Here is a 14,057-nt window from a genome sequence, read left to right on the forward strand (position 1 = left end):
ATGTGTACACTCTCAGAGTTACAGACCCCTAAGGGTCCATTTGGTTCCATGTGTTACGCTCTCAGAGTTACAGACCCCTAAGGGTCCATTTGGTTCCATGGTTGACGATACGATGGATGGACCATATTGGTTCATTATGGCGATATGATACGATCCAATGATTTGAAATCGATACAGTAACTATTTAAAATACATTTACATAATTTTAAACTAAGCAATTAAAACCCTCTTTCTTTTTTCTTCTAAAAATTGCTAAATAGCACGCACAAAAATGTAGTATTGATCGATTGATTGATTGATTGATTGATTGATGTTTGCCATTTAGGACATGTGGTTTTGAGTGGGGCTTGTTTTTGTATGTTTTGTATCTCGGCGTGCGTGCATTAGTAGTATTTTAGTGTTTGTTTGTTTTTGTCTTTTTTTCATCTGGCACAAATAAGCCACCTATAGTATAGGGACACGATTGATCGATCGTTTGATTATCGTTCAGATAAACGGCTCGCCCATCTGACCGCTTAACCCATACAGGCCTGATGTCGAAATTTAAAAAAAAATCAAAATCCTGACAGTTTTCTGAAAAAACCTTATGTTTCTGTATCAGTGGTGCTCAATATGTCATGTCAAGGACCCCAAAAATGATATGTTATATGCCTCCCCCCCCCCCCCCCCATCTGCAAGTATGTTGTTCCAGGGAAAGCAAAGATTTGAGTTCACTCTGTAATAATATATATTCAAAGATTTGAGGCACATTTTCACGATTAGCAGACCTACAAGTTCGAGTGCCGCGCGATGAGCGTGTAGATCTGCTATTTTTCAATAGCTAAAGTATAAAACACCAAAAGGGGTTCCCGCCAAAAATGGGCTCCGTCGACCAAAACTATGACGAAAAATATCTGTCGACTACCTTTTTTTTCCAGCCCTGATCGAGATCCAGTGGAGCTAAAAGACGACTCCTTTTATGCTTGGGTGGCACTCTGGAAATAGTGTAAAAATCTGCCATTAGGCCTACTACCAAGGACAGAATTAAAGAAATCGAAGGCAAAACTGCAGATTCAGTCGACTAAAATCTCATGATGTTTAGTCGACTGAGACTAGACTAAAACTAAAAACATTACAGATGACTAAATTAATATCTAAAAACCAAGCGACATTCATATTCATAAAGAATATGACTAAATCAAAAACACTTCACTTCAGGTTAAAGGTTTATAATATAACCCCTCGTCAAAGTGCCTCTACACACAATAAACACAACTTTGTACATAATATACATTTATTTATTCTGTTTATTTTGTTTTGTTTTTACTACGGATTATAAGCACATAAAACATTGGCCTTTTTTTGGCATGGGTCACGGGGGTGCGACGAGGACGAGGCTATGTCTGTGAAGAATATAAATTATTTGTACGAACGTGTCATATGACTGACTCGTTATTACTCAAGAAGGCTGTAATTTATTAATATTTTACACACCTGTTTACTGTATAGCTTTGATAACGTCCTGTTGGGGCTGTTGAAATGGACCTATGCTGCATGGCCTATTCCAAATACTTAATCATAATAATATTAAAAGAAAATAGCCCACTGAGCATTTTTGTAGTCTAATAGACGTCTAAATGGCAAAAGAAAATCTAAAAACTGGGGTGAATATAGTCTAAAAATGAAAGTTTTTTTAGACGTTGAAACGACGTCGTTTCAACGTCTATATATAGACTGTCTACATTTAGACCTTGATTAGCCAGGCTAGCTAGACTGATAAACAACTTAACATTTTAGACTATTTTTACCCCATTTTTTTAGACAGTCATTTAGAGTAGACGTCTAAAAGTCGACAATTGCTCAGTGGGAGGGTCTTAAAACTCTGTTAACAAAAAACGTATCCCTGTTGAGCTGTTCGAACAGGAGTTCGAAATCTAGCTGGTTTTATAAGCTCACGGCATGTCGCAGCCGCGCGACTAAAGCCTCAGTGGGGTTTTGACGATCTTTGTATTGTATGTGTTGGTTGAGATGCAGGCAACAAGCTGTAATTTTTGTCTCTTCTGCTTTTAACTGGATCATAACCACTTATTATTTCTTACTATTTTACAGTTGATGTTCAGTACATGCAGCACTAGAGCCTGTTAGGCCGCCTTAAGCCTTATAACCACACCAAAGGGTCACCATGCGACTTTCTGGCCTCTGATGCAAGAAAGCTGAGGGCAGCGCCGAAATATGGCTGCAGCTGTGTAGCTCTGATTGTTGTAACTGCAATGAGTGCCTACACAATGACAAATTCCTATCAACTTGTTGACATGGCAAATAAAATCTTGAATCTTGGTTCCAAACGGTTGCAAGGATCTAAAACCATCTTCTTGACCCTTTTGGTGTGGTTTGGGGCCATTGAATTCCATGCGTTGAATCACTAGGGGTCAACATGGGTCAACGTGCAAACCGTCTTGACCCTTTGGTGTGGTTAGGGCTTTACATTTAGTTTGACTCTACGTTCTACATGTAAACATTGTCAAAATGCCCGCCGAACTACAAGCTCAAACCGAACTTTTGAGCTTGTACTGTAGGTCGGCTATTTCCACAATGTGTGGCCTCTTCCTTAATACGTATAGGATACTTGGGTATTCGGTTAAATTGTAACTTTAAGAAATGTGCAAGATACACACTTCTACTGCATGTTGGTTTGTTAACTGTTGAGTGAGGAAAACAATGTTGCACATTAAGCTATTCATCTGGGGACACCCCCCAAAATAATTTGGGGACTGCAGTATATAGTTCAGTACATCCACCAGGCCTTTTGTTTTTGCCTAAATATTGCTGTCTAATTTACAGACGGTAAAAGTGCCTGTACACAACACACACACGCACACGTACACACGCACACACGCACACAAAGATGTTCAGGGATATTATTTTCACATAATTTGTACCATCTTCTCAGAGGACATAAATGTCACTTTTCTAACTATACCATACCAGTGCCATTATTATTATTATTATTGCATCATCCATCCCTTACAGAAAGATGTATTTTATTTTCCTTGTGTAAGATTGTCTATAATTGTGCAGTTACAAAATAGATTTTATACAAAATAAACTGCATTATGAATATGAATACATTATGGTTCTGTTGTCTAATTTCATAACATCAAATTCTGTCCCCAAAATGACTTTTGTGTTAGCATTTGTCTAGGAATATTGGGCCTTTGTATGCAACGCAAGCAATATGGTTGCGTTGGCTCGGGATCTCAACCCGACAGAACAAGACATATCACGTAACTGACGCAATACAAGGGAGAAATTTATCTCACCCTCCGTTGCGTATGTATTCTTGCGTCTGTTACGTTCGACTCTGCAAGGCACTTTAGATGTAATACAAACAATGTTTGTGTGTGTGTGTGTGTGTGTGCGGGGGTAGTTGAAAATGCTTCAATTTGGTGCGCTTTGAGATCAAAATGAAAAGGCTAGATCTATAAAGAACTACACACAACATATTTGATTATTATCATCTTTACTGTGCTAGCCTATTGCCAACAATTCAATCAACCAACTGCAATCAATGGCAAACCACTTCACCTGTGGACAGTGGGTCACAGGTGTATTGCATAATGCAATGTGCAACTTGCATTCAACTGCGTGTGGCATATTATCAAATTATTCTGTTGTGAGATCTAAATGTTTTTGCATATCATGTTTATGTTCATTCAACTTTCAGCATGATCACAGGTTTGAAAAGACAGGTGCCATTAAAAAACATCCAAAGACGTCCAGAGATCTTTCCTGAGAGGAGGTAGCCAGTTCCTGAAGTTAGATTTGAACAGCTTCCTGGCGAAGTCAAGGCATAGGTGGGCGCGCCTCTCTGCTATAGGGTGCACAATGTGAGGGTGCACAAGGAGAGCTCCTGTGAATCCCGAGTACCTCCGGCCGAGAATGATTCTGCAAGCCCGTTTTTTGGACTCTTTCCAGACTTTTAGTCTGGCTGGCAGTCAAGGAACTGTGCCAGACTGTAGATTGAAACCAATTCAGTGTTTTGGACCCCAAATTTCTTCAGGCATATTAAAATAATAAACTAGTTTTTGGATAGGGCAGGGGTGGGAAACTTTGATGATGGAGAGGGTCACTATATTTCTCACTCCAGAGGGCCACAATGCATAAATTATAGTAAAAAAATCACACCCGTGTGAACCGAGTGGTGCAACCCCCCCCCCCCCCCCCCCCTCCTCTCTCTCTCTCTCTCTCTCTCTCTCTCTCTCATATTAGCAGCCGCAGGCAACAGCGCCCCTACTGGTACTCATTATATGATACTCACACATACATAGGTGAACGTCACATACAGTCATGAACACGGACAAAGCTGTTCCTTGGAGTAGTTGCACCACTCAAAAATAGCTGATCTACAAGCTCAAACTTCGACACATTTTGAGCTCGTAGATCTGCTATTTTTGCTATTAAAAAAAAAATTGGAATCCTGATTTTTTTTTGTTTTGCTATTTCTGATTGGAATCCTGAATATTTACATTTTTATTTAATTTCAAATACATGTTCCTACATTACCTTTATGAACTTAACCCATTCTGTACGGGAACCCATTTTGGTGTCGGCATCATGCTATGCTTTAGCTATTGAAAAATAGCAGACCTACAAGCTCGTAGCGCGCCACTCGGTGGCGCGCTATGAGCTTGTTGATCTGCTATTTTTGAAAAAAATCGAAGAACGACTGACATTTTTAGAATCTGATCTCAGGTCAGAATGGGTTAAATGCAAATACATGTGGCCGCCAGTAGCCCATGTATGGGATAGATAGGGGCCTGTGATGTGGCCCCCTTAGTGGTTGTGGCCCTAAGCGACCGCTTATAATGCTTATGCCTAGAACCGGCCCTCACACCACTGACGTATGCATGCGACGCATGAGCCAATGCTGCTGCCTGCTGCTAGAGGCATTATCTGTTACATGGAAAAGATGAGAGAGCTTATCATGTCGCTGCTGGGAATGGCATGCTAGCAATGCAGTGCCACAGGCCTATCCTGTTTGCTTCCCACCACAAGTCTCCTAGGAGGAAGGAATACACACCGTATAATATGCAAGGCTATGGGCCATAGGCTATATATTCCCCCAGGCATGGTGTTAATTGTAACAAGAATGAAATATGATTTAGACTAGAGTCCAGGCTAACCAAAGGAGACATTTTCCGGGAGGGTGTGGGGGAGAAATAAAGAAAGTTTGTAATAGCAGCAGTATGGCTGAAGTGTCACTCGCCGCAAAGGAAAAGCCACCACCACCACTCTCCGGTGATAAGCAACGTGTTTTTACACGGTCCCACCTTCTAAATAAGGAAAGACATATGAACACCGACCCAATTCAGGAGCCCCACTGCCAAAGGGTTCCATCATCACGAGCCAGAGACGCACACCATGCTGAAAGTGCACTGTCAAATCCAGCTGCCAAACACTCGAGCTAAATTCCAATACCCAAAATCTCAGCCACTCGCTCACTCGCACTCGGTCACTCCACATTGGCAATAGTGAAATTGGTGACCTGCCGAAATATGTGACCAGCTTGTGGACTTCACACAACGTGTCCGAATGTAAATTGTTGCAGTTGTTTGTTTAAAGAGCGTAGCAATCGCGCCCGCTACGGCGACCCAGGAAATAATTCCCTGTTAATTTCCCCCATAGACATTTCAAAACCAAAAAAAGTTATTTATTTAAAGACCCTTTAAGCCTCGTACAAAGCCAACTGGAGTTGTGACAAATCATGACAACAAATTTGACACCATTTTTTTTGGGCAGAACAATTTGAAAGAAGAAGAAAACGGCAGGTTACAACACTTTGGTTGTTTATCTTTGTAATTATTTGTTCGGCGCAAAATATTGTAAGTTGTGTGAAGTCCACAAGATGGTCACACATTTCGTCAGGTCACCAATGTCACCGTAACACCACCATGCTGGAGTGATCGAGTGTGGGTGAGCGAGTGGCTGAGATTTGGGGTGTTGGATTTTGACTTCAGGGTTATTGTGTCTCCACACACTTGGCATTGCAGAACTAGCCTGGAAACCAGACGAATTAGTCTGAAGTTCCAGACTAATATCTATGCAGTGACGTTAGTCTGAAGTACCAGACTAATATCTGTGATACTAGTCTGAAGTTCCAGACTAATATATGCAGTGATGTTAGTCTGAAGTTCCATACTAATACATACACAGTGATGTTGGTCTGAAGTTCCAGACTAATATATACACAGTGATGTTGGTCTGGCGTTCCAGACTAATATCTATGCAGTGATATACGGTAGTTTGAAGTTCCAATATATATGCAGTGATTTTAGTCTTAAATTCCAAACTAATATGATATCTACTGCTACACGCGCAAGGCGCAACACGCCACACACGCACGCACGCATACCGCGGGCCGCGGGCGCGCGCGCGCACACACACACACACACACACACACACACACACACACACACACACACACGAGCTCTCTTTCTCTCTCTCTCTCTCTCTCTCTCTCTCTCTCTCTTCGGCTCTTTGCATCGCTTCATGGCCCAAAGCCCCCCTTAATTCGCTCCTCCGACTCCACGCTGCTCCCGAAATACCCCCCCCCCCCGCCATGCATTGCAGCGGCATGCTGAAACCAGCAAAACAAGACGTCGACTCCTGCTGGCTGCGACGGGGTCGGTACGGTGCATGGGCGCTGCTGCTGCGCTGGGTATTTTTAGGGGTCATTAATCCCCCCCCCCACACACACACACACCTCGCACGCCACGCACCGCGGCGCGGCGTGGGGTGGGGGTATATGATATGGCCACATTGCGCACATAAGGCTCCTCGATTCCTCATCAGTAGTATATAGGACTATGTCCTGCGAGGCAGGGGGCACCGGCACCACGCACTGGACCCGCACGCCGAGGACTCTGACCCCGCTGCTGCTGCTGGCCCTCCTCCTGGCGGCGGGCGGCGCCACGGTGTCCTGCTACCCCGCCGCGGCCACGGTGCAGCGCCACCACCCGGCCGTGTCCGTGTCCTCCTCCTCCCCTAACCCCAGCACGGTTCTCCTACACCACCACCACCACCACCACCACCCGGCGAGGATCCCAGCAGCCTCCGCCTGGGACTGGGAGTCGCTTCTGGGGCTCTCCTCGTCCTTCTCCGCCGCCGGGGGGTCGCAGCTGCAGGGGCGCTACCTGCTGGGGGGCACCAAGAGGCTGCGGAGGCTCTACTGCAACGCGGGCATCGGCTTCCACCTGGAGGTGCTGCCCGACGGGAGGATCAGCGGCGCGCACCAAGAGAACCAATACAGTGAGTTGTTTAACCCATTCTGACCTGAGATCAGATTCATACGAGGTTTCCACTGGACACACACACTGGTCTGATTAACCCATTCTGACCTGAGATCAGATTCTAAAAATGTCAGTCATTCTTCGATTAAAAAAAAAATAGCAGACCTACAAGCTCATAGCGCGCCACTCGGTGGCGCTATGAGCTTGTAGATCTGCTATTTTTCAATAGCTAAAGCATAGCATGATGCTAACACCAAAATGGGTTCCCGTTCAGAATGGGTTGTTATGATGAATGATTGATCGATCAATACTATAGTGGATATTGATCTGCGATAGGCTAGCCTACTGTCTACCCCCGCCTATTCTGTTAACATCATGAATTCATGATCATATTATGTCACACATGTCACACACACGTAAGGCTATATATTATGGCCGCAGCTTTGGGTTTCTTAAAAAGCAGCAGACCATAACATAGCTCTGTTCCATAGCTCTAATGCCTTCGGCAGCAAAGGGCATTAGGGCTATGTATCAGAGCCTATACATACCATAGTAACCAGCCTGCCCTTGTACTCTTTGAAGGGGTGGGGGTACCAAATGGACCCTGCCCCCCATCTCAGAGTTGGCAAAATGGATACATAAATCAAGCACTATAAAGAATGGACATTGTGACAGTTATTTAAATTAATCTAATCCATTGTGCTAGATTTAATAGAGGTGGACATAGACCACTGAAGTCCTGAAGTCACTGCAGATAGGTGGCGCTATTCCCCCGGTTCGTGTTTTATTTTTGAGGGGCGCGAGCCCCTCCTATATGCACAGCTTTGGGTGTCTGTGAGAACATGAGCAAAGTACATATTAATAATATTGAAGATATTGTGTGTGAGGGCAGACAAGTGAAGACGCCTATAAGTGATTGGCCGGAATGACATTTGTGATGATTTGATTGGCTGAGCACGGAATGTGATGATGTATCATGATAAGAGCGCCCCTCACTTCACATGAGTGTGATTTAAAAATACATAAAACAACTATACATTACTGTACTGTACTGTGCTCTGTACTGTATTGAAGTATGGATTGATGGATTGAATAATTTATTAACAGTTTTGCAGAATTACAGTACATTTCAAGCACAACTCAATACAACAACTGTTAACTGTGAGTGGATGACACCATGAAGCATTAGACTTGTTTACAAGAGGGTCCACCATGTTCAATTCATCATAACATTTAGAGACGTACAAATATACACTACTATGTAGCCAAAAACAGGAATTCATCATAAAAAAAGGAAAAAAACAAACATATACAGTGAGGGGTGGGAGGGGGATTCAGATTTTACGGGGGCCAGTTTCGAATTGCAGCGACATTAAGGAAGTATTTAGACAGGTATACATGGGTATCTTAGTGCATGTAGCGAATCTTGTGGACCAGACCCATTGCAAGATGCTGTACTCTGTCCTCGACCCTAAGCCATTCCAGCCTGTCAAAGTGGGCAGGGGTGAGGTGGGTTCGGGGAGTGAGGCTGTGCTCTGTACTGTACTTGTATGTATGTATGTATGATGATGATGTACGATGGATCATGGATGATAAGAGAGCCTCTCACTTCACACGGGTGTGATTTTTTTATCCTCAATTCCATGCTCTGCAGCCAATCACAATTGCCGTCCTCGCTTGTCTGTCCTCACCTTTTTCGTTTTTATCCTCAAGCTCAGCCAATCGAATCATCGCTATGGGGTATACGCACAAAGCTGGGCTATAGCGCCCCTCAAAAACACGAACCGAGGTGAACAGCGCCCTCTAGCGCAGTGCTTCCCAAACGTTGTCATGCCTAGGACCCCCAGATTGACACTGATGAGCCCGCAGACCCCCATTTGAAGAGATATGCCAGGGACCCCCCCCCCCCCCCCATAAGAGAATACTTTGACTTGTAACAAAGTAGGCTACTTCTAAATTGCAGTATTGGTACTTTTACTTAAGTAAAACAATTGAGTACTTTTCTTTCCACCACTGAGCCTAATAATCTAACGGCACTTTGTCTGCTATAGGTCTAATAGAGATCTCTTTGTCTGCTATAGGTCTAATAGAGATCACTTTGTCTGCTATAGGTCTAATAGAGATCACTTTGTCTGCTATAGGTCTAATAGAGATCACTTTGTCTGCTATAGGTCTAATAGAGATCTCTTTGTCTGCTATAGGTCTAATAGAGATCACTTTGTCTGCTATAGGTCTAATAGAGATCACTTTGTCTGCTATAGGTCTAATAGAGATCACTTTGTCTGCTATAGGTCTAATAGAGATCACTTTGTCTGCTATAGATCTAATAGAGATCACTTTGTCTGCTATAGGTCTAATAGAGATCACTTTGTCTGCTATAGGTCTAATAGAGATCACTTTGTCTGCTATAGGTCTAATAGAGATCTCTTTGTCTGCGATAGGTCTAATAGAGATCACTTTGTCTGCTATAGGTCTAATAGAGATCACTTTGTCTGCTATAGGTCTAATAGAGATCTCTTTGTCTGCTATAGGTCTAATAGAGATCTCGGCGGTGGAGCGAGGGGTCGTCAGCCTCTACGGCGTGCAGAGTGGGCGCTTTGTCGCGATGAGCGGCCGTGGACGGTTGTACGCAACGGTAGGTACGCTACGAAGCTATTCCATTTCATATTTGACTTATTAACGGCCTCCCTGAAATAGTTACTGCATGCTGCCTTTGCTCGCTGCTATAATTATAGTGTTATTGGCAGCCCGATCCGGTTTTATTAGGATGCCATTATTGTGGATTGGCGCGCTGTGCTGTGCATGGCTTCTTTGGCCCTGATGATCATAGACGATCTATGCTGTGACCCTTACAGCTTAGAGGGTCTGTGTGCCAAATAGTCGCACAATGTTGTCATCCTTCTTAGCCGTTGTAGTACTATGGCGTGGCCGGGCTATATAAATGATACAAATCCGTTAACATACCGTATCGTATAGGACTTTAATATGTTGGCTACTGTACATACTTACTGTAACTGCTTTACAGAGCTGTATGTGAAAGGGGGTCAAGTCAAAGCCCGAAGCCCATAGGAGGATGTGCATCTCTCAAAAGTATAGTAGTACAAACCAGTCTATTATAGCTGTAGCCTAACATTAGGCTTAATCCATTCTGGTCGGGAACCCCTTTTGGTGTTTTAAGCATTATGTTATATACGTTAGCTATTGAAAAATAGCAGATCTACAAGCTTGTAGCACGGCACCATGAAGTGCCGCGCTACGAGCTTGTAGGTCTGCTATTTTTGAAGAAAAGAAACGTGAAAATGTATACAGTGAAAATCTTTGAATATATATTCTTTCAGTCCGGTTAAAACTGTGGCTCCCGACATGCGTGGCCAGTTAAGACCGGTTAAGACTTACCCGTGGCTTTCACGTTAGGGGATGGACGATAAGGCTACCTCACCATAGATACGACATCTGTGGCGATATTAACCCCCTTATGGCTATTGATGTAATTGTTGTAAACTCTAAGGGCCGATTCATACTCCTATTTTAGAGCCGAATAAAAGTCAGTTCGGCTCTGTAGAGCCTACAATGTGACGTCATTTGAGGTTCGGGGGGGCGGGGGGGGGGGGGGGTGCGGGTACCGTCCTAAAGTCGGCTCTTCGGTGCTACTGAAGATTTCTGACGAGCCGAAATCATTTCGGCTCTACAGCGCCGAAACAGCGGTAAAATAGGAGTATGAATCGGCCCTAAGTACTGAACCCTCATCTGGTTTTACAGACGGGTAGTGTGTGTTCCGGCTGGGTGTTGTGTGATGACAATCCGGTTGAAGTATACCTTTGGTACGGCGGCGGCGGTCGGCGGGCCCGGGAGAACAATAACGTGACACGAGACAGTGTCACGCTAAAAGTTCACAAAGTCTATTACACACATACAGGAAATATATAGAGCTGGATCCTAATGACGTGACAACACTTGAGACATAACAACCGCTAACTGCAGCAAGCTGTCATGACCTTGCTGTCTGAGATGTCTCCAGTAGCTAAATATAAAGTATGCTACAGTTCAGTCAGTACACAATACATTATCAAGTACACTGTGCTCTTACGTACAAGTACACAGCCATGGGCAATCAGATTACAACAGTAATGAATAAAAAAGCCATCATATCCGTTGACGTAAATGACGTAAACGTTTTATTCCCTATAATCGGGGGCTTAATGTAGCAAAATGGAGCAACCTTTAGCTTGTTTGGCTAACGGCCGAAATCCTCACGTGCACGCTCTCACACGCATGCGCAGTCTTTATGTGCATCGCTGCGTAATATGCGATATTTGGGGCTTGATTACAGCTTAATTTGACTTGGTTATTAAAATAAACGATGATAGCTTAGCATCCCGGACGTCTGACTGTGTAACACATAAGTGAAGAAAACTAGTGGATGTTGTGATCCGTGGAACCGGAAATGACATCGCCAGATTCGCTCTATTTGGTCAAAATCGGCATAATGGTGAAGTTACCGCCACCATCAGGACTGGGTATAATACTATAGGATTACTAGAATGAGATATAGTGGGTATGTCACGGAATTTTTCTATTGGAATTAAAATGACGAATTAAACATATGAATAGTGCAGGTAGAAGGCACAATCCACTGTTAATTAGGGTGTCCATAAGAGGGTTAATTCCACTATACAAAGCTCCATCTGACTGGAACAATCTTCCTCTTTCTCTCAGATCTGTTATACCTCCCGTGGCTGCTTCAGGACTCCCTTGTACCTCGAAACAACCTGTTCATGCAGCCGTTTCGACCGCAAATCAACCGATAGTTCCCAGTAGGTTACTTATTACGCCGATCGTATCCAGCCGATCGGCTCGCCTGGAGCCTATACTGGCTGCGATTGGCTTTGATGACACGTTAACCGATCTTATCGGTCTAGTCAGGTCTACTGAGCCTACTGAAAATGACAAGCCTCCTCATACCCTCCCCTAAACATAACCGCAAGCATGTCGCAGCGCGGTCCTAATATTAACGCATGTTCGCCAACCTTAATCCTGTCGTTTTGTTTTTTCAGTCGGCAGAGCATGCCCATATTCGTCGAAAACAATCGTACTGATCCTAAGTGATCACTGTGGTCTTGTCGATTGATATCAGTCGAAACGGGTGGTTCATGCTACTGGCACTACTTGTACTATTGCTTATTTCTGACCTTTACACAAGTTAATACAGTATATTTTCCATTTGTCTAAAGTGAGTTGAGGGCTGTGGATGTGGGTGGGGAGAGGATGAGCAAGCTATGTGTGTATTCTGTGTTCTGTGTAACTGCACCGTGATGTATGTAATGTTTTGCCATATGGAACCCCCTCTAAAATGAGACTCTGCATCCCAATCAATTCTGACCAAAATATGTGACCAGATTTGACTGAGAGCCTGCCATCGAGCAAATCACAGCTTTTCACCAGAGGAGAAAAACTTTGTTTAATTTGTTTCCCAAAATGACTAAAGCAGTTTAAGTGCCAGGGACGTTAAGACGAGCTTGTCCTCACTTTGTCCCCGGTGCCAGAGCCGTAAAGACAGATTTTGTTTAATCTGCGTTAATTGCCGTTTGATTAGCATCACGTTAGCATTTTATTATTATTTTTTGCTAGCGCCGAACGATTCTCTTGTAAAAACGCCCAAAAATGTCCACGCCCGTGCACGCGCACAAGCCGTGTCTATATGCATTATGGCTCATAATATGCAAGAAATGCGATATTTGGCGTTTGATTACACCTTAGATTGACTTAGTTATGATAATAATACGGATCGCTAGTATAAACAGACGCAGATAGACCCCTGTGAAATGGCTGACTTTCACTTCCAGTTCAAGCCTTGTTTACGGGGGCAGCGGTGGCCGAACGGTTTGCGGAGCGGTCTTGATATCGGAAGGTCGCTAGTTCGTATCCCCGGACCGGCACGTTAAAATTACCACCGCTGAAGTGCCCTTGAACAAGGCATTTAACCCCTACCATGAAATGTTCTATGAGTAGGGCCTGGCTGTAAACAAGTTCTTGAGCTTAGTCCAGTTACCCTGGGTAAACATAGTAACTTTCTTACTTTCTACATCCACTAGCTATTTGGCGACCTTTTTCCAAATGCGGCTGGCACTGGTCAACGACCCCCTCTACTGGCCAAATAGTAGTATGGCACTTAACCAGTTTTTTTATAGCACAGGCAGACTCTTCACATACTAGAGCATGTGTGAAATAAATGCTTAAACATGTAGCTAGGTGTAATGTTAGAGACCACAGAAGTGAACCTTTCAAGCCTGTTTTCTCAACTTGCAAGACATTACTCTATAAGCCATATTTCCAAAACTGGTGGGTCAAACTGAACAACCAATATATTCAAAAAAATCCAATGGCAGTCCCTCAGTCAAATTTGGTCACTTGGCAGGTGAGCCATTATAGGGTACAACAGCAGCAGTGACTGGAATCACACAGAAATATGTTGTGGCAAGGAGTCACTAAGTTGGCACTATGACAAAAACTGTGAAAAAAAAGAGGCTGCATTCAGTGTAGATTGTCGACTAAAACTATGACGAAAAAATATTATTATTATTTACTTTTTACACTGACAAACTGAATGAAAACTGAGCTATGATGACTAAAACTATTGATAATTTTGTCAACAAATAAAAACTAGACTAAAATGTCAGGAAAAAACTGCCTCCCCCTGGCCAGCCGGGGCGCCTGATGGAGGCGAAAGGAACTGGTTGGAATAACGTGTTCCTTCCACGCGCTACGTCCAACCAGGGAAACTCCCCCCTG

The 14,057-nt window shown here is 43.7% G+C and overlaps 1 protein-coding gene across 5 annotated transcripts in view; it reads left to right on the forward strand.

The window, feature by feature from the left end:
- Window positions 1-6,751: 6,751 nt before the first annotated feature.
- The window catches only part of LOC310857938 (fibroblast growth factor 4A-like), a 35,032-nt gene continuing 27,726 nt past the window's right edge, over window positions 6,752-14,057 (forward strand). For 4 of the 5 annotated variants that reach the window (XR_014569189.1, XR_014569190.1, XR_014569191.1 and 1 more), the window contains exons 1-2: window positions 6,752-7,287; window positions 9,800-9,903. Coding sequence is in view for 2 of the 5 variants with exons in the window: in XM_083763966.1 (XP_083620092.1) it covers window positions 6,846-7,287; window positions 9,800-9,903 (546 nt within the window). In the remaining 3 variants the exon portion in view is untranslated. Of the gene's footprint in view, window positions 7,288-9,799; window positions 9,904-11,984; window positions 12,344-14,057 lie in introns of those variants that run through there. The other variant, XM_083763967.1, reaches the window with a different exon arrangement.

This window comes from Protomyctophum parallelum (assembly GCF_964188405.1).
Source record: "Protomyctophum parallelum genome assembly, chromosome: 4".
Lineage (NCBI taxonomy): Eukaryota > Metazoa > Chordata > Actinopteri > Myctophiformes > Myctophidae > Protomyctophum > Protomyctophum parallelum.